This window comes from Fundulus heteroclitus, chromosome 12, assembly GCF_011125445.2.
Source record: "Fundulus heteroclitus isolate FHET01 chromosome 12, MU-UCD_Fhet_4.1, whole genome shotgun sequence".
NCBI lineage: Eukaryota > Metazoa > Chordata > Actinopteri > Cyprinodontiformes > Fundulidae > Fundulus > Fundulus heteroclitus.
The window spans coordinates 37,611,762-37,627,234 of NC_046372.1; the positions used below are offsets into that span (position 1 = coordinate 37,611,762).

Genomic DNA, 15,473 nt, shown 5'->3' on the forward strand with positions numbered 1-15,473 from the left:
TTGAGTCTGAAACGAGGACACTGCTTCTCCAGCAGGGGGCGCTGCAAACAAATCTGAGTCAGATCTTCCATTTGGAAGAGCAAGCATTTACTTGCTTTTTTTTTACTATTATTGTTTCCACATATTGTTCTGATGCTGCTGCCACCTCCATACGTCTCAGATGAGATTATATTTTCAGACTTTGAGGGCCTCCAAATAGTTATTAGCCAATCTTTGGAAAAAGGGATCAGTCTTCCGCGCTGTGAGAGCCACGTTCCACTTCTCAGCATGTACATGTGCAGCCAGAGCATCTGGTACATCACAAAAAAAAACAGGGAAGTGGACAACAAATGCTAAAAATACACCTGAACCAGAGCAACAAATATGTATTCACTTATCAGACAGATCATATTTTACTGTATTCTTCAAGTGAAGGTTTTGCATTTTGTGCCAAAACTCCTCTGCCTCTCTACTGTAGTTTATTTTTCTCTTGGTAATACTTGGGGTTGACGCTTAAGGCATGGCAAATTATTGAACAAATTATAACAACGATGTGCATTGTCAAGGGCCTTGCAAAAGTAAATTTACCTGCATTTTGTCATATTAGAATCACAAACTACATACTGGGACGTATGTGATGGACCGACAAAGTAAAACACGATGCACAGAATGGATCAAAGTGAAAATCTAAAAAATGTGACATGCATTTTTATCCTCCCCCTTTCCTTTGATCCTACCGTACCATACCATATCCATTAAGAGTTTTAAATGTACAGGCAACCAGTGAAGGGAGTTTAAGATGTGGGCAATGTGCTCAGATCTTTTGTTTCCTTTGATCCTCAATCATTTATTGAACAAATGGCATTCATTTACCTCTTTAAAAGTAAAGCCTTTTCTTGGCAATTAAAACGTTTTTTTGTTATGTTGCTGATGAACCCAAGACATCATAGACAAAGGAGCCCTTCTTGAATCAAGAATCATGCTCTGGGCTGTTCCTCACCTCACCACCAGGGGGCATCTCAGTCCTATTAGCTGCATGATGTGAGCTGCTGTGGAGAAAGTACTGATCCAAAACTCTGCATCAACGCTTCACTGCAGGAGCTGCTGTTATTTTAAATATGCAAAGTGATTTAAAGAAATATCCTTTAAACCTAAAATGTGTAAAATTCAAGATCAGGTCATCCTGCACTGTACTAACTGATGATTTGTTTTATTTAGGGACATTGGGAGGTCAGGAGGTCACCCTTTTCTGTTCTGATGACTTCTTGCTTTTAATGTGACAAACCTAAAAGAAGGAAGAACTACAATGTTTTCAATTAAAAACGAAGAAACAAACAACTAGGACTGTTTGGGAATTGCCTCGTTTTTATTCAATTAGATTATACATCTTTTTTTTTTTTTTAAATAATACCTCTCATCGGAACGGGAACAATGATTGACGTACAAAAATATAAAGAGAATTATGAAGTGCCTCGATGCCACATATACAATAGGACAATATTTTACAGTATCAAATGTCATGTCAAGTGTTAGAACACAGAAAAAAGTATCACACATAAAACCACCAAGGTACTAAAATTAAGATCTGTCAGCTTTCTTCCATCAGAACCCCAACGTCTCACAGACCGTCAACACATGATCAGATCGAACGTCCTGCCAGGAACCTCTGGCCTCCGCAAGAACTATTTCCTCATTTCACTTTTTCTTTCTTTGCTAATAGACCTTTCTTTGCTCTTTCTATGCACACTTGCTGTTCCACCCTCAGTCTCACCTGTCTTACAGTACTGCTGTAGTGCCTCAGAATGAACCTCCACACTGACCCGGAGGTTACTTCAAACTAGGCATGGGCTGGTGTAAGATCATCACAGTATGATAAACTCGAGTAAAAAATACCATGCTCTCACAGCATAAACACCCCAGATTTAAATACCATTTATTTACCTTGATCTCGCTATCTTTTTTCAGATTGCTTTAAGCTTGCCAAATGTAGTCGCCTGAACAAGAGTGATGGGTGCCTTTAGCTTCTACACACAACTTCTCAAACATACATATTTGACATTTTAATGCAACTCTACAGCACTTTCTCTGGCATCTGTTTAACAGAGCTTTGAATTGTCTGAATGCTCTAATTCAAAATATTTGAAGTTTTGAAAACATAATGTCTTTAAAAACCTTATCAGAAATCGGCCCAAGGCCTACTTCAAATATTTGTAACGCTTAAAAAAAGACAAACCTCACCTGAAAAGGGGAATACATTTTTGTAATGAATTACCGTGTGAAAACTGAGGTAAAGCCTGAATAGTTGTTATATTCAGCAACCTAAATACTTTTCTAGATATACATAAAGGCACACATAAAGAACAGAAGGGAACAAAACGGATTTATTCACCAGGGAAATCTCTCGTGGTTTCATGGCTGTTTTGGACGAACTAGGAGTGGAGAAGGAACCTGATTCATTTTGGATCAGAAAGAGCTCCGGACAATTAATTTCACTGAACGTAAAATAAGATTTGCTATTTGTTCATTTTGTTTTGAAAAACCTAAACTTAATTTTTTTTTCACATAATTTACATTAAGGAGTTTTTATAAATGATTAACATAGTCCAAGTGGTTGCTATCGTCTAATCCAGAGCAACATCTAAGCAGCTGAAACTGACAGACGCTAAACCGGAAACGTTTCTTGTTTTTAAATCCTAAAGGGGATCCGACAAGTGAAAGCAGAGAAGATTGATGTTGCTTAAACTTGCATCAAACCGGTACACAGTAAGGATTTTAAACTTTTGAAGTGAGGTTCTGCTAAAAGGTCTTTTAGCACCTTTATTTTGTATAACTTCAGATTGTATGGTCCTGAAGGCTAACGGCCACGGCGTCCCCTTTTAATTGGGTGATTATTTATAGGGCAAGGCTTGTAGGAGGCAGTCCACCACCAAAGATCTTCCTGTGTGAAACACAAACTGCGCATGGAATATGTTCAAATCACTGTAATTGTATGACACAAAAGTAAAGCGGTGTAAAGACGAATAAATTAGTTTCTTAACTTAACTTAAATTTCTGTTTTTTTTTTTTTTTTTTTGCTTTTTACACCACTCTACATCTACATCGCATGACCACACTGACTGAAGATGGGTCACAAGTTTCAAACCAATCTAGTTTACACAGGAAGCTTATCAGTGGTGCACTGCTCCCCTACCTCCATTTCCTGTGTAAATAATCATTAATTTATGTGTAAATAATCGGCCAACCAAAACGTGACAATGGTTGAAATAGTTCATAAACTAGTGTTTGCATTAACCGCTTTGACCTGTTTGTGATTGAAGTTGTTTTTAAATGTAAAAAATTTGGTTTGGTTTTGGCTCCTCTCGAACTAGCGGTTAGCTTTAGCCTCTGGGCCTAACCAGTCTGGATTTATATTGAGTGAAGTTGCCCTATCGTCTCCAACTTTTTCTTTTTTTTTTTTTCTCAGTGAGATTAAGTCCACGATTCGATATCAAACACAGGTTAGATATGAACTCACTGACTGAAAACAGACAAGCTGTTAAATAACTCTGACCTCTCTGAAAGGCCTTCATCTCCACTGTTTACTAAATACAGGCCATGTGATCTTACAGCCACAACAGTGCCAAAAAAAAAATATCAGTTTCTACATTTTAATAAATAAAACTGCGTCAACCTTCTGTCTATGCCCAGCACATGGCCACTGTTTTTCTACAACAAGAAGATCCTGTTTCCCAAATGTTCAAACATTAATCTAAATTGGTGACATATCGCGTGGTTTTCACGCAGTTTAAAGATCACTCTGCGCTCCTTCCTCAGTCTAACCTCGGTTGATGAAATGAGACACTATTCAGAGTCCCTTTAGAGCTTTCAGTCTGAGTATATGGAGTTACTCAAAGGAAATAAAAAAAAATTTTGGTCCACTTTTCAGAGGCAGCACAGAAATTCCCCACCGCTACGCCAGGTCCTCTGAGGGAACTGTGACATGTAGAAAACAAGTGCAATAGAGCCATATTCAGAACTCTTTGCATCTTTGTAACTGGGTTAAATCCACAGCACATAGATTTTTTTTCTTTCTTTCTATATACAGACACCAGGAATCTGAACGTTACCCTCACCAAGGCTCCAGTCCTACCTGAAGGGAGAGCAAAGGCCCCCAGCTTCTTTGCTCTTGTATTACATAAGACATTAACCGTTATGGTGCAGCTGCAGAGCACAAAGGACCCCATTCAAGACCGCAACAATAGGAAGTCAAAATACTCTGATTCCCAGAGTTATAAGAGCGCGTTTGTTTTAAAACTCCAGGCCCTGGCTCCAGGCACTTCCCTTTCAGTGTTGAAATCCAAATTCCTTATCATCACAAGAGGACAAAAGAATAGAAAACGTGAAAGTCCAAAAGCAGTCGCTTGATGGCACCGTGTAGCGCCTTCCCTGGGCCCTACAGGTCCTCTGTGTAGATGATGCAAGGGCTCGTGTCCTCGCTGGCCTCCAGCTGCACCGTGGACACGAACCAGCGGCGAGAGCCTGTGGGATTGTAGCTGAGGGTGGTGCGGTAAGTGTTTTTGGCGTGTTTCGGGTAGATGATGGTGGTGCTTTGGTAGCTGACGGGCTTCTGCCGGGGCTCCAGGTACACCTGCGTCTTGTAGCTCCTCCAAGTGCAGTTCTGCACCGCCACCACAGTCTCGCTGAAGTAAGTGGGCATGGGAACCGGGGCACACACCACCCGGTCTCTGTAATGCTTGTCGGAGTCATACTTGACGGCAGATGTGCACCTGGAAAGGAGAGGGTGACTGTTTAGGAACAGATCCGTGATTACACGGGAGAGCTGACTATACGATGGCTTACTTGATTTCCTGCTCCGCTTTGGGGTTGACTTCTATGCTCTCGCCGTAGAACACCGGGTGCATGCGAGACTTCAGGTCTGTTCCTGCAGAGTTCAGTAGCAGGTAGGGCAGCTGAAGGAAGGGGGAAAAAAAAACAAGCCTCAATATCTCACAGCAACACGGATGACCTGTTGAACAAATTTTTATACTCATCTCAAGAAGCCAAAAAAAAAAGCTGTCTCATTGAGGGGTTTTAACTCAGTAAACTACCCAATTGACAGCCCCGCAGTCCCTACCCTCACGCTGCAAACAATGCCTGGTGAGATGTGTTTTTATGGCAACAGTGGGACAATAATCACAGCACTCATGCAACAGTTTCATTAGTCTCATTAAAAAAAAAAGAATTCTTCCTCTGTTTTTTTTAAATACAAAAAACTGACTATTTTCTTGTCAATCAAAAACACTACCTATGTGCTGCCAGCAGGTGGCAGTCGCGTTGACATGAATGCCATAAAGAAAGCACTCAGCATGGCTAAAGCAATGCTGGGCATGTCCAGTCAACAAGCACACGCCGCATGTTGCTACTACATTTTCCTCTGAATTCAAGAAAGGGAAATTCAGCGGCTCCCGAAATCCATCTTTACATTAAAGATGCTTTAAAACTAAAATATATACTTGTTATAAACCACAACACAAAACTTTGGAAGCAACTTCAAACTTCTGTTCACAATGTCTTCCTTATAAAATATATGGGATGTATTTACTGCATGTTCAGGGCTTGCTTTCATTGATATGCACAATTTTCTCAGTTTACCTTTAGTTATAGGCTGACGGACCATTGCTAAATAAATGATGAAAAAATTTTTTTTTACAGTTTTCCCAGAAATATTGTGCCAAACTCCCACCCCCTCCCCCAATAACATGAAATCTAAGTGTATAACAGAACATAAAGAACAGAACGGCAATGACATAACAATATATGCATTAATGTACTACTAGCTGAAAACAGATTTTTACCAGATATTTATGAGCATTATAAAAACACCCATAGCCTTTCCCCCCTCATAGTCTAAACGGAATAAGATTTCCTTTTAAAGGTCCGTCAGGATTGCCAAACTGCTAAATATAAGAATGATGAGAGCAACGCTTAACGAATCAGTTTTGTTTGACTTTCATTAAAGTCCAAAGTTCATATACATTTCCTTAGTATTTGGTGACATTGCCTTTCAACTGTATGACTGTTGTAAAAGGTTTTGGGTATCCTCCTACATGCGTCTCACTATAGTTTGCTGTAATTTTGGCTCATTCATCCTCAATATACTGGGTTAATTGAATCATTTGTGGCCCTCCTTAGAGCTGGCCACAGCTTTTCTTTGAGTGGGATCACCCTTCATGCAAAGGGTCTTTAAACTTGAAAATTCTTCTGAAATTTGATGTCATGAAATCTGGGTACTATTACTTCAGGTTATGCTGTAAACATTTCAAACTGGTCCATGAATTTGGAGAAAAAAAGGTTCACGTTCGTTGAAGAAAAGAAAGAAAGTAAGAAAGCAGGTTTGTGGTGCTGCCCGGAGCCCGGTTGAGTGAAGGAAATGGGTAATGAGGTGATGGAGAAGTGACACAGCAAAGATCAGCAGGGAAGGTCAACGCTAAAGTTTAAAACAACAACCGCGGCAGCGATGGAGACGCCGTGTGCTGCTCCGGCTCACTTCGCCCATTCGTTTAGAGATTATTTTTCTGTTTATTTAACCTGGCCTCCCCTTAATAGCTGCTCCAGCTGCCTCTAATGCTTTTAACGATAGACTGATTGGCTGTGACTTTAAAAAGTAGATAAAAATGACAGAATTTGTAAATCCTGTTTTATGTAAATAATGAAACAAAAATTTCGATCTTCAGTTTAAGTTGAATTAAAGTATTGATGGTGGTAATGTAAGGCGGGTCACTGAGTCTGTCTTTACTAGAGCCACATACAACATAGCAATACCTGAAACTGATACTAAAGACAGACACGAGGGAAGAAGTGCACGTTTTATTTATCAGATTTAACAACCCAAGAACAAACATTCTTCCCAGATTTAGTTTGAATTCTTCTGGTGCAAAGAAAGCAGGGAAGACTTTCATTACAACGGTCTGTGTTAAATGTCAAACTCTCCCCATACAGCTCAAAGTGCAGGTTAGCTCTCCCTGCTCCTGGTTACGCCCACCAGGGAACTTTTGGAGAAACCACAAAATTACACGGTAAATGTCACAATCTCCAGGTGTTTGGCCTTTGATTTCCTGTTGTGTTTATAGCATTCCCTTATTGTTTATTTATCTTTATTCAGGCCTTGCCATATTTGTTCATGTCTTATTGGATTTAGTTCTCCTAGGTCAATGTTCATCTATTAATTAGTCTCCCTCCCTCAGCTGCCCTGCCTTAATTCTTCCTCTGCTGTGCCACCTCTGATTAGCTCCTTTGCTTCATTTCTCATCTCTCCACCCCTGCTTCTGTATTTAAGCTCGCTGGTTGTCATTGCTCATCACTGGATTCCTCTGTTTTCTACCCATTTCATTTCCCGTGCATGACCTATCTTTACATTTTCTTTTTTTTTATATATATATAATAAAAAACTCTTATTGCCACAGCCACTTTCTGCACTTGGGTCCTTCACCACAATTAAACTATGAGGATTTTAGCAGGCTAACACACAGACTGAAAACAAACAGCTACAACCAAAGGAATCCTGCTGGTAATTAGAATAAATTGGTCATATGGTAGGAAGAGGACACATGGTTTTCATTGTTTTAAACACTTTTTGCAAAAGTCAAAAATGACTAATACGCATTATATGAATTAAGCTTCCTCGTGTCAATACTATAAAAGACTCGGCTTCTGCTGCAATTAAAACTGGAATTCCTTTGGTCGAGAGACCAAAATATTAGCCCCCTCTTTGTTGTCAGCTCTGATGGAAAGCTTTTGTGAACATCAATTTCCAAGGCTTTATACAGATCTAAATTGAATTTAGGTCTGAATTTTGACGCGTTAATATGCTTTGATCTAAGCTGTTGCAGCTCTGTCTCCTACTGGAAGGTGAACCTCCTCCCCCTCCAAAGCCTTTTGGTGCCTCTAACAGGTTTTCTTCCAGTACTGCCATGTATTTATTGTCATCCCGCTTCCCATCAGGATAATGCTGCCACCACCATGGTTCACTGCGGGGCTGAACGTTTCTTATGACTTTCTTTCAGCGATGGCTTTCTTCTGCCTGCTTTTCTATCAAGACCAAATTTGTGGCGTGGAAGACTAATAGTTGTCCTGTCAACAGGTTCCTCCACCTGAGCTGTAGATCTCTGCAGCTCTACCAGACTCACCACGGGCCTGTTGGCAGCTCGTCCAATTTATGCTCTCCTTGCTCAGCTTGCCATTGTAGGTGAACAGGCATGGCTTGCTGTTGTACCATTCTCTTTCTATTTGAGATGATGAATTAAGCAGTGCTTCATGCCAAAGCTCAGGATGTTGTTTTATAACCTGACCCTGCTATAATTTCTTCACATTTTTCTCCCTGCGGAGTTACTTGAGCTGCACAATGCTGCTTGTTCACTAAAGTTCGCTAACAAACCTCTGAGGCCCTCACAGCTCCGTTTATGCTGAGATTAAATTTCAAACAGGAGCCCTCTGTTTACCACTAAGGTGACATGTAAAGACAGTTGGTGGCTCTGGATTTTGCTCATGGCTGTCGCCATAAAGGTGACCATATTATTTTTCTTTCCACTCAACAAATGCGTCCTACTTTGTGCTTGTCCATTACATCAAATCTTAGTAGAATACCTGGAACTTTGTGACTGTAATGTTAGGTAGAAATATGGAATAGTTCAAGGGGAATAGAAACTTTTGTACTGTGCGATTGCAACCAAGGTGCTGGTGCGAGTTAACCTGACAACAGCCAGCTGCATGTCTCGCTCCGCCTAGCTCCACTCACATACATCTGGGACATCGCCCATTGAAAGTGATTTCTCCAACCAAATTTATGGTCTGGCCAATCAGGACGCAGGGCGGGTGTTTCCTGGATGTGACGTAGCGGAGAAGAGACTGTGAGATTCCAACAACAATGGCAGCTCGCATCGAGGAAGCAAGCGTTAGCATTGATGCTGCTATTTCTTCCGTGTTGTCCAATCTACCTAATATTGTTTCATTAAAAGAACATCAGAGAACGGCTCTGAAGGCTTTTGTTGGTGGAAAAAATGTTTTCGACCTTCTCCCGACCGGATTTGGCAAGCGGTTAGCCGCTAACGAGCGGTTAGCCGCTAACTGTTAGCGGTTAGCGCGAACCATATTAGGAGGCGTTTAGTCCTCAACGCGGTCCGCCCGGGATCGACCCTGACCAGCGGCGCTTTGCCGCCTGTCTCCCCTGTTTTTTTCCCCCCCTGCGCCGCTCTCACAGCGTCACGGGTTGGTTTCGGTGTGAGTGGTTGAAATAGCACGTCGATAAAGATGACAGACAAGTGGCTTATCCAATCATATGCAAGAATTTTTGATAAGGCCCAGCCTTCAAAAAAGGCAATTCCTATGGAGAGGTCCCAGATGTATGTGAGTGGAGCTAGGCGGAGCGATACATGCATCTGGCTGTTGTCAGGTTAGGTGCGAGTCTTCTTTAAAACAAATGCTCTATTAATAATGTTTACTCTTTAAGTTCATCAAAGTATTTAGGGATTTTGTCCCACATTATCCCAACAAACACCCTATTCCACAACTGGCTGGTGGAGATCTGCTGTGTGTAGCTGTGACTGGCCATTTTCTTTGCAGCTCTCAGATTACACAGAGAGAAGGCTGTCACATGCTGTGGTCCAGCCGCATATGCCACCAGAAAAGACGAGCAAGAACAGGCCAAGGGCGGCAGCAGATCGACGTGTGGAAGCTCGTCTTACCTACAGCACACCCTGAACTGCAGCACAGCTGCTGGATTAGCCACTCGGGCCTGAGAGGAGTCAATCGACAGGCGGATCGTCTGCCGCGGCCGCAGCCTCCCGACTTAAACAGGTTCTACGGCGCGAATGCTGATCGGTTTTCTCTCTGCTGCTCCAGGACAGGAGTGGAGCGTTTCAGCCGCAGAGAGCTCTGGCACAGCGTGCAAAGCCAACACTCGTGAAAGGAGGGCAGTCACCTCCGGGCAGCGTATCCCCCCGGCAAGAACTCAGAATCACAAACCCGCCTGGAAGCGCGTTTTAGCCCAGAAGAAACAGTCTGCAGCTGAGCAGCCCACACAATGTACAATGCACAATGCAGAGCTGCTGCTGAGAGTAGCGCCAAGCCAAACACAGATTTCCAGCCGCCGGCTGTTCTTTACGGCAAAGCCTCGCACTTTACATCCTGTGTTTGCACAAAATTTGATGCAAGTGCATCAAACCATTTAGGAGCAGTAATGAAATTTGACGCCAACTCAGGGATCTCCCTCAGCCTTTATCAGCCATACAGCAGTATTTCCACGCTGTCTAAGAGAGTCTAGATTGATTTCAGTATTTTCCAGGTTTGGATAAGTCCCTGGGGGTGGGTTATTAAATTTGTATGTATTTCCAGGCTTTATTCCTTGTCCTATTGTCTAAACGTTCTCTCCTTCCTTCCTCACATTTTTGCTTGAGCCCTTACTCTCTCTCTCATGACCCTTTTTGCTTTCCTCTTGGCTTTCCTTCTCCCCCTCCATGTGTATTTTTCCTTCCTTACATTATTCCTCCTTTCTTTTTCCCCATTTCCATATGTCTTTCTTTTTTCCTTAATTCTGTCGTTTGTATCCTTCCTTTCTTTTACCCTTCCATCGTTTTCCTTCCTTCCTTCCTTTGAGTTTCTACTCCTTCTAAATTCAATATTGAAACCTTGCCCAATGCAGAAATATCTGCGATCAATGTAGACTTTTGTATTTTTGGGTTAAAAACAAACATAACAGATTGAAGTCTGGAAATGTGCATGACAAGGAACCCTGGTTTGGCGATTACCAGACCGCACACATTGTCTATGCATCCAAAATCTCTCTTGTAAACATTTTCATGTAAAAAAAAAAAGGCAAGAACATGATTTCTCTGCATCATCTTGAATTTCAGCCGAGTTTTTAAACAGACAGGCTGTCTGAACGCTCATCCGTGTTTAGAAGTTGGAGGTCATCAAACACTTATGCAAGAGCCTGCTGCTACTCTAGCAGACCCCCCGTACCTTAAAATAGAGCTGGGGCATTGTTCTTCAGCGGTATATGAAAACAAAACCGACCAGGAAAAGGATCAAATGTGTACTAGACAAAAGATGGCACAAACGGGATCAGATCCTAAAGAGGCTGACGGTTAGGAGACCTCAACTTCCAGAGGATTAAAGTTTGCCGGCCAGGTTTCAGCAGACGGCTTCTCCGCAGAAACTTTGCTTTTGGCCTCTTTCGCGCAGTTTAGCAGCCACGGCGACCTGCGCAGACATGTTCTGGGAAGCTTTGGAAACCAGGAGTGACCCGCATCAGATTTTCCCCTAAAATCGGCCCAGCAGCGTGTGACACGAAGGTCACAGCAGAATCTGTCATTAAAATGCATTTTCATTTACTTTAAAAGACGAGAAAACGTTTGCAGTTGCCATTAATCAAACCCTGTCATTTTTTTTTTTTTGGGTGACTGTCCTCAGCTGAATAATTGCTTCAACGTGCACTGGCTCTGTGGATAATTGATAGCACACATCTCTGAAAGTATAACCTCAACTTGTGCACATTAATGCGAGGTCCGCTGAAGCAGAGAGCTTTAGCAGCTTTCAGAGGAAACACAAGGAAAAAGAAAAGAAGTTGCTTCTTTGCACAAATCTGAAATATGGCATTGCTTCCAATTTTCACACTGAAACTGGGTCAGGGCTGATGATAGCAGAACCAAATGAACAGAACTTGATTTGTTACCACACCAGTCTTGTCTTGGTTTCATTATAACGTAATCTATAGCATGACCTGATGTCTTTTATTCAAAACAGAAAAGCAAAAAAGACATAAATAAAGTCCTCCTGCTGCTAAGTTGACATAGCATGATTATTACAGTTGTTAAAATGTAATAATGCTTAACAGACATGCTTGTTGTCTGTAGTTGTGCAATGCTATTATCTTAGGTGTGACGATGGGTGTGTTCCTTTACTTGGCACACCATGAAACGTGCATTTTTGTGTCCAAAAGTTTGTTTGACAGTTTGATATGTATATATATATATGTTTGACAGTTTGATATATATATATATATATATATATATATATATATATATATATATATATATATATATATATATATATATATATATATATATATATATATTTTTAGCCAGCTGCTCAGCAGTGGTCAGCAGCCGGTGGCGAAGGGGAGGGCTGGGTAATTCTGTGCTTTTCATCGAGTTCTCTGGCTTCTCTTTAAAAGGACTTTAGAGGAGGAGGAACGTGATGGAAAATCTTAGCAGTTACGAAGCTGCAACTTTTTAAAGCTTTTGGTATTGATGAGTTGAAAAAATCAGGAAAAAAAACAGGCCATAAAACTACCTTCTCTCATTGAGAAGTTACTGAGGATCCAGATATGCCTGCAGAAGGACTCTCTCTCTCTCTCTCTCTCTCTCTCTCTCTCTCTCTCTCTCTTCTACTCACTGCCCACACAGAGGCGCACACAATATGCCAGAGAAATGGCGACAATCATTCTGTGCATGCATGTTTTATATAATAATAACGTTAAACTAAATTAATATCGTGGGTTGTAAAAAAGGGTGGGCCGAAGAATCCGTGTTGCACAGGGTAGCTTTTCCCTTTTGGCTGTGATTAAACTGTGATTTAACACCATCGTGTGTGTGTGTGTGTGTGTGTGTGTGTGTGTGTGTGTGTGTGTGTGTGTGTGAGTTGTTGATGTTTCTGCTGCTGTGTGTTATCAGAAAGGCTGCTGAACTCCTACAGCCTGCAGCCTTGAGGGTAACTGCCTTCGCCTATCAGTCTGTGTCTTGCATAATGCTCTCTGGCTGCTGTTTAGGCCTCTTAACAAGTATCCCCCCCCCCCACACACACACACACACACATACACACCACCACCCAAAAACACAAATATTTCCACTCTGACGGTACAATTTGATACCCATCCACGTGTCTTCTACAGGGAAACACAAACCAACAGTCTGCTTTTAGAGCTAATCTACATATATTTTAGTGATGAAGAGCCCTTTTAAGAATTTAATATTTTATCCACCGCATATACCATGTTTAATTTCCTGGACTGGATTTAATGTTTGTCTACAACAGATGCAAACTGATGAAAACCATGAATAGACATACAAGGTTTTTTTTTTTTTTTTGTATGCTGACTGAATGCTACTTATGTCAAGGATAGGACGGGGAACCAAGGATTTTCTGGTCAAATTGATTACAGACAGAATGTTAAGGAGATGTATAGCGTTGCCTCGCCTCAAACAGGTCGGGGAGGTCCAGACCTGATTTACAGGCAATTCGCTCGTTGAAACAGGTTTAAACAGAGATTTCCCGGGGGGGATTTATGTAAAGATGCTAAAGAGCAGCCCACTGATGTCATTTCATTAAAGTGACTGAAGGCGGAAAAAAAGCATCCACATTGACATTGATCTCATATTCTACCCATCTTTAGTGGAGCTTGCGCTCATTCTGCTTAAAAAGGCCAGGAACATCTTATCTGGAAGGGACCCCTTGGGGTCCCCGGGCCCCTGTCCCTGTGGCCAACAGGCTGACCTTAGCTGGAGCCCAGCTGATGCCTCCCGGCCTCCTAATGAGGGCCACTGGCATCTGCACCATGAGAGCCAGATCAGAGGTTTGCAGCTGAGGAATTCTGCGCAGAGGGAGAGAGCTTCCAGATGTGTGAGAGGGAGCTGATCTGAAATCTGTTTCTGCTCAAACACTCAGATCCTCTCCCATTTTCACTTTGTCTCCCTTCAACCCCCCTTTTGTTGTTTTTTTGTCATGCACTAACGTGTGGTGACACTGAGTCTGCTGTCTGTAACATGGTTCTGGGCTCTAAGGCAGCAGAAGGAGTCCTACCAGTTTGCCCTCCCGGCTCTCCTTCCGGTAACATCCGTGGAAGCTGTCGACGGGCGTCGCGCAGCCGCCGGAGCGCGGCTCGATCGGAGCCGGAGACAGCGGGCAGAAGGGCGGGCTGGGGCTGGGGGGCAAGCCCGAGTCCGGACTGTCCAGCAGCCCTTCCCGGTTCTTTCCTTTCAGGCTATCATCCATCGCTTGTAAATGTAGGTGCCCCACCATTTCTGGGACAGCTCAGTCGGAAGACCTGTCGATCTGGCAAGTTTCTTTCTTTTTTTTTTATATCGTTGTTAAATTGCCACCGAGCTGCCGCGTTAAGAACAGTCCCTTTCACCTCCTGAACAAAGTTTCTGCGTGGAGAAAAAAAAAAGGTTCAAATATCAGGAGATGGGCTTCGATCGGTGGATATCAAACTGTCCTTATTTCTCTTCGTATCGTGGTGCCTACCTGCGCGTCTAGAATGGTCCCGTTTAATCCTGAAAGATAGATCCCATGTCACGCAAATCGGGTTTAAGCGTTGCTTTTCTTCACTTGAAAAAAAAAAGGCCTCTGGAAACAAAAACAAAACAAAAAACAACAAAAAAAGCCAACCGCGCGTCTGGCACCGATCTGGATGAGCTCCCCTCCTCTGCTGCGCGCTGTTCCAGCGTTTCTGCGGACTGTTTGCTCTCAGGAGGAGAGAGCTCCCTCTTGATCATCCTGCCAGCTTGCTCCCCACCCTGCCTTCCTCGTACCTGGATCCAGTCCAACCCCCTCATGATCTGGATCAGTTCCACGCACGGCCGACAGGGGAGAGCACGTCTCCTGCCTGTAGCGCGCAGCCAGGGAGCCTTAAACAGACGAACCAGCCTGCGCTCCGACGCAGTCGCTCCGTCTGTGTAGCAGGTGGCCGATTGGCTCCAGCAGCTTTTGCAAGTTTCGTTTTAAATAATGAGTGGACAGGGAGCGACCCTGCAACAAGTCCTTAGCCTGCTTTTAACGTGAATCAGAACCGTCAGTAATATTAACTTGCTGAGTTCTAGGAGGAAGGGGTGTCCCTGCAACACACAGTTTTAAAGAGGCGTCCAGATGGGGGACATCTATAATACAACCTTGCAGTCTAAAAGGAAAGGCAGATACAAAATGTCTCATCATGATGGTGTCCTTACTTTGGAGGACAAAGACAAATAACAAATTATGAATGGACTCTCATTTCTCGTTAACCCCCCATCAGATCTGCTCTTGTTTTTCACAATTTCCATTGCCACATCCATGGAGCACACAATCCATAATTTGTTTAGTTTGAAACATTTAAAACACAAACGTGCAGCGGTAAAAGGGGACAAACAGTACCATTGTGGTGATACTGTTTTGGTGATGCTGTTTAACTTGCTGCGAGAATTTTTCGTGAGATGTCATGTTCGAGGGTTTTTGACCCACATGCAGAAACCACTCAGAGACGGTGATAAAGTTTTGACATTTCTGAGACACAGTAGTGGAAAGGATTGTTCATCTGAGGGAAGGAGAAGAGGAGATGTTAGCGAGGCGATGGGAATAATGGAGGTAACGTTCTGAAAAGGAGAATGGAGCTGGCTTTGCGGATTTAAGGGAGACGGAGATGTGATATCCTGTTGGGTCGGAGGTGAGTGTTGTTGATGTGTGGTTGTGCCAGAACCTGCTGACAG

The 15,473-nt window shown here is 42.7% G+C and overlaps 1 protein-coding gene across 2 annotated transcripts; it reads right to left on the reverse strand.

Moving 5' to 3' along the window:
* Positions 1-3,333: 3,333 nt before the first annotated feature.
* On the reverse strand, positions 3,334-14,551 carry rflna (refilin A). Of its 2 annotated transcripts, XM_012866244.3 has the most exons (4): positions 14,257-14,551; positions 13,813-14,159; positions 4,819-4,928; positions 3,334-4,745 (listed from the first exon to the last, which is right to left on the reverse strand). In XM_012866244.3, the coding sequence occupies exons 2-4, from the start codon at positions 14,029-14,031 to the stop codon at positions 4,412-4,414; spliced, it is 663 nt and encodes a 220-aa protein (XP_012721698.2). In that variant the 5' UTR covers positions 14,032-14,159; positions 14,257-14,551; the 3' UTR covers positions 3,334-4,411. The 2 variants fall into 2 exon arrangements, with proteins under 2 accessions (XP_012721698.2, XP_021174045.2); XM_021318370.2 differs by having other exon boundaries at positions 13,813-14,551.
* Between the last annotated feature and the right edge of the window lie 922 nt (positions 14,552-15,473).